Below are 6,000 nucleotides of genomic sequence, written 5' to 3'. Positions count from 1 at the left end.
ATGGGGAAAACATGCCAATTCAGAGCTGTATTACCTCAAGTTTTGATCATGTATATTTCTAGCACACAAAAAAGTTCTAGTATATAGTAGGTCCTCAATAAGTATCTGAAGAGTCAGAGGATGAAGAGATCATGACTATACAATTAGCCAATAACGGCAGCGAAAAGGAGATCTAGAGAACCTGACTGATTCTTGAGAAATCTGTGGATACAGCGGTAGGTAAAGCCAACATTATCCCTGGACTTTGTATTTGACACTCATGTATTTGAGTTGGGTTTCTGTCACTTGGAACCAAGCAATTAATAAAAAAGCATAACCCTAATATAACTTGCATTAATAAATTTCAAAATCTAGATTAAAGTCATGATTTGTAAGGAAAATGTAATTTACCAATACTGGTTTGTGAAGAGATAGCAAAACGAATTAGTTCAGTAACCATAGAAAAAATTAAATGGGCAAAAATCTCAACAAAGACTTTGTGCAAGGGGCGCCTGGGTGGCTCAGTTGGTTAAGCATCCCACTTTGGCTCAAGTCATGATCTCACAGTTCCTGAGTTTGAGCCCCGCATCAGGCTCTGTGCTGACAGCTCAGAACCTAGAGCCTGCTTTGGATTCTCCATCTTTCTCTGCCCCTGCCCTGCTCATGCTCTGTCTCTCAAACACAAACATAAAAAAAAAAAAAAAAAAAAAAAAAAAAAGACTTTGTGCAAGACTTTTCCCCTTTGACTAAGCAAGTTTTAAAAAAATACCAAGGATAGGGGCACCTGGCTGACTCAGTCAGTACAGCATGCAACTCTTGATCTCGAGGTCATGAGTTCTAGTCCCACCATGGGTGTAGAGGTTACTTAAAAAAAAAAAATCAAGGATAACTCTTTGAAACAGAAAAATACACCAGTTTCATCTTACTTGGAAACAGTTCTATTATCCTAAGAATGAAAAATAACTTAATATTAGAAATCTTTGAATAAAATTCACTAAATGACACTAAAGATACTGATCCTCCAATATATGCAGAATAATCACTTAATAAAATTTTATACCTACTAGTTTAAATTTTAAGTAGAAAATCATAAGATAGAACTGAACTAGAAATTCATAGCATATATTATCCTTAATGGTGACACATTAAAAGTTTTTTCACTGAAGTCAGTAGCAAGACTATTATTTTCTAGACACTTCCAGTATCCAACATTCTGTGCTAGATACTAACTAAAGCAATCTTAAGAACAATTAAATAAAATACCAATATTGTATAGGAAATAATCTCATCAATTGGAAAAGATGGGATTCTTGTGGATTTTTTAAGTAAGAATGTTGACAAACTTTTAAAGGAGTTCTGCAGCATCATAATAAATTAGTATATAAAAACAAAATTGCTTTTGCCATGACAGCAATGAGCAATTAAAAAATATTTGAGAAAAAAGGTCTATTTCACTATAGCAACAAAAATTAAACACCCAGAAATAAATCTGTCAAAAATGCATGTAAAGAAGTCTTATTAAACCAAGTCCACAAAAGATCTAGTTTAATGAATTCATACTGTTCTTGAAGAGAAATACTATTGTAAATCTCTCCAAATCCTATTAATTTAGCACAAAAGCATAACTTCAAGATATGCTCACAAACAGTCAAGACATTTTTGGGAAAAACATTAGCCAGGTGTAAACCCCAACAAAACTGAAAATACATCAGCAAACGAGAAACAAAGCCATTTATTATTTATTTGGGATATCAAATATCTCAAAGAATTTAGCACACAATAAAACAGCATTTCCAATCAGTGAGAAAAGAGGAATTCATTAATGGTTTTTGAATTTTTGCATAAAAGTAGCTCTGTATCTTACTCTTCCAAAAATCAAGTCTCAACGAAGAACTGATGGGATGCACACATGATAAATGTCTTAGAATACAGAATATGTTTTATATTTTGAAATAAGTAATAAAAATTATCAACTTGTATATATAAATATAAAACATCTATTAAAAAAAGACACCATAAGTAAACTTAAATACAAGTGATCAATGAGTAAACATTGGTAACAGACATAAAAGACTAATATCTACACCATATAAAAAAAACAAAACAAAACATGAGATAAAGACAAATCATTCAACAAAAAAATGAGCCATGTTGCCAAAAGGCAAGTCACATAAGAAATATAAAAATAGTCTAAAATAAACATGAAAAGATGCCCATCCTTACTACTGTCAGAGTTTTGAATTAAAACAATAAAAAAACAAGTTTTTACTCATTAAATAAAAAATTTAAAAATCTAATATCAAGTGTCCTAGGAAATGGATACTCCTCCATTGCTGCGAAGAAACTGCAAATTGATAACAGCCATTTTGGAAGCCAACTGAAGTATCTCTTGAAATATCCCTTTAAAACTGCCTGACTTGGGTCCAACAATTCAAAGCCTAAGCATATACTACAGAGAAATCCTTTTATGCACAATGTAATACAGGATGATGTTCCTTTAGCATTGTTTTGTAATCAGGAAAAAACAAAACAAAACTCCCTGAAGTGTCCATTTTAGACTAAATAATTGTGGAACAATCTTTCTTTTTTTTTAAACAAAAGTAAAGAAATTAGGTGTGATTATACTGAAATAAGCCAAGTAGAAAAGTTGTAGAATGATATGCATATATTTAGGTAAAAATTGAAACTATACACTTCATTTCCTGTGCTTATATATAGCATGTATATACATTCATGGAAAAAGGTCTAGGTAGAAAGTTAACAATTGGTGCTTAACAGGGAGGGTATTGGGATTGAAGGTGATTGTCAAAAATAGACTTTTCTCTGATGTATTTTACAAGTAAAATGCAGTCATATGCTACATTTGTAATATGAAATGTAAAGAAAAGCAGTTTGCACAAACCGATACATTTTAAGAAAAAATATACACTCAAAATTATTCTCTGTATTTCTTTCTCCCTCCCTACTTGATGTGAACATACAGGAAAGATTCTGGAAGATTACCTGCCAAAATGATGTTAATACTACCTAAAGATACCTCTGATAGAAATGATATACTCAACTCCTATATTCTCATTTGAAAGAGAGAAAAAAGTTCAGTTCAAGATTTATAAAAGCAATACAGTATCAACTTAAGCTCTTATTATTTTGTTTTTTAGTTACTTATAAAATTCACATGGTACATGGTTATATATTGACATTTTGCCATATCTTTAGAATATAGTATTTGGGGCAGAGGGAAATAGTTTTTAGACTTAAGTCATTATTAACATTTCAGTCACTAGTTTTATTAAGCTTATAAACAAAAATGCTTTGATATTTAAAGTTATCACTGATCATCTTGTGAGGACTATTCTTTCTAGAGATTATTCTGTAAAACCTTTTCTAATGAGAATATTGGTATTCAAATACAACCAGCTGCATTTTATGAATACTACTACTTATGAATGTATAGACTAAAAATTGTTTTCAGAGGACTGTGCTTTTAGGAATTGCTTTATCTTTTTTAAGTAGATTAAACTTTACAAATATTACATTATCAATATGGCTTCCAATTCTTAAACAAATTGCCTGTAGTAACATAGTTTTTCACACCTCTACAAGGACAAAAAGAACACCAAAGCAGTCATACCACATTGTATCTCGAAGATCTACCATGTAAGTGGCAACTGTCCTCTGCTTTTTTCTGCTATTTGGGAAAGTATTTGCATTTGTGATAGCATAGTCCCACTATTAAGTCCTCTATCAACTTCTCATACTGATGGGGCTTCAGTTAACGGATACGAAGACTGAAAAGTTCATTCACTCATTTGTGACCTTAGCTCCATCCTAAAAGACTTTTTTTGGTAGTAGGGAAAGCAGACACAAACAGGAGGCAAAGCAGCTTTCATGATGACCTCCAGCACCTTTCAAGAAGGAACTGCTTCTTGCCAATTCATGTTTCGCTCAAGTCTTAAATCATGAAAAGAAAACAATAATGAGAGAAACTTCCAGAGCTATCTGGTTTTGAAATGGTTAGGAGAGAAAAGTACATAGTCAGTAGTTTCTTCCCAAATAAAAAGATCATCTTTAAGGCAAAAACATTTTTGAAGGATATCTTCAATGGAGCCCAGAATTTCCCTCCCCTATCTTAGGTATCTAATTCAACTGTCTCCTACAGCAATTTGCCTTGTGAAAGTGCCTCTCACCTTACTTATAAAAGAACAAGTTGCTTTAGAAAGGCTCTAATGGAGAGGGCACTGGGCAGCATTAGAAAATCTGGATCTGTCACTGAGATCCCAAGATGACCTTAGCAGCTTCTTTTTCTGCATTACAGGTGGACTGCACTAATGTCTGAGTCAATGATCTAACTAAGCTCTAAGAGTCAATGATCCATGTTTTCATCAAAGGCCACCAAGGAAGGAAACATGCCTTTTTCCTTCAAATCATAAAGGCACTTTTATACTGTATTATATATAAGTTTATTTTCAATTCAGCACTTTTTTACATGAAATACCTAGCATCTCTTACATTATAGATATTTAAAAAATAGGAGCTGATGATGATAATTCAATAAAGTCATATACAAGGTAACTGATGTGAAGAGACTTGGAAAATAAGTCATTGAGTAGATTCTATAAGTCTTTAAAACAAATGACAGGTAAAATTTTATTTCAAGATAATATTTATCATTTAAAGTGAAGAATGACTGACTAGTTGGTAGCACTGGCATTTCTTTTCATATGAAACTTGGAAAATAAGGTATGACTTAAACGGAACCCATTTAATACAAAAGTCTTTGATTTATTTGGTAACTTAAATTTGTTTTTATAACAAAGCACTTTTTATATAATTTAAAATACACATGCTTTGATTGAAGAGTGACTGTAAATGGATCCAGTTTTCTTCCACTTGTGATGACAACTTTGTCAATTCTTCTAGAAGTACTGGTTCTGAAGGAAGCAATTTAAGATGTAACTGAAAGAAAAATATTGTAACATTTAAGAAAATTAAAATTTTGTTTATTCTAGATTTAACCTTCTTACCAAGGAACAGCAGAAGATACTATTGTATTTTTTTCTTAGATGTTGGTTTATTACCAATTTCCATTTCCCTCTCTTCTATCGAACTTTTATTATGAGTTCCTTTATGGTATTGTCTCTCCCTTAGTAGAACTGAAGCTGTCATCACTCTCCTCTACCTAAGGAAAGTCCTAATACAGATGCAGAAACAAGGTCCTAGTTCTAACACTAACTCTGTATTTCTGTGCTTCTTTAAGGTTTCTCTTTTCATTGGAACCTACTGGTAATGAATGATTGAGGGCCCTTTACTTTATCTTCTAAAGATTTATGTACATTTATTTTCAGAAACTATACTTGATAATTTTGGGAAAAGATAGAGAAAAAATTTGTGGCATTCTATTTTTTTCATCCTATATTCTACCATCTAAATGTCTACTTTAAGTTGCACATAATTAGATCAAGTGTAAACTCATTTTAGATACAAATAGGAAAGATGAAGTATCATTATCTGTTAACACAAGTCAGCATCATCTACTTCCTTCAATACAAACATGCTACTGCAATAAACAGGAATTTTCCATTATGTTAGTCATAAAAACAACTGTTCTTGCCAAATTACTTGAAACTCCTTCAACCAGGATAGAAGTATTTTGATTTCAGCAGCAGGAAAAACAAAAGCAAACAAACAAAAAATCAACACAAAACCTAACTTTCTCTTTATGATCATACAAAAACTGCCAAAATGTGATGACTTGAAAAAGTTAACATTTCAATATACTGACTCAAATGGAGGACACAGAAAAGTTAGGTGGATGAGTCAAAATTGTGCTAAGTAAAAGAAAAGACTACAGAGTTGTGCTGTCCAGCTGTCCAACAGTACACACAGCTATTTAAACTTAAATTAATTAAATCTCTATAAAATAAGAAATCTGGTATCTTACTTTCATTAGCCACATTTCAAGTGCTCAATAGCCAAAAGCTCCAAGTGGCTGCCATGTTGGACAATGCAGAATAAAACACT

General features: G+C 32.0%; 1 protein-coding gene across 3 annotated transcripts in view; it reads right to left on the bottom strand.

The window, feature by feature from the left end:
* Positions 1–1,693: 1,693 nt before the first annotated feature.
* Positions 1,694–6,000, bottom strand: part of WDR36 (WD repeat domain 36) — a 43,300-nt gene continuing 38,993 nt past the window's right edge. For all 3 annotated transcript variants that reach the window (XM_007094095.3, XM_042991188.1, XM_042991185.1), the window contains exon 23: positions 1,694–4,935. In XM_007094095.3, coding sequence (XP_007094157.2) covers positions 4,786–4,935 — 150 coding nt within the window. In that variant the 3' untranslated portion in view covers positions 1,694–4,785. The remainder of the gene's footprint in view (positions 4,936–6,000) is intronic.

The sequence above is a fragment of the Panthera tigris genome, chromosome A1 (genome assembly GCF_018350195.1).
Source record: "Panthera tigris isolate Pti1 chromosome A1, P.tigris_Pti1_mat1.1, whole genome shotgun sequence".
NCBI lineage: Eukaryota > Metazoa > Chordata > Mammalia > Carnivora > Felidae > Panthera > Panthera tigris.
Note: the sequence above shows the minus strand (reverse complement) of the source record. Positions and strands in the feature narration are given on the sequence as shown.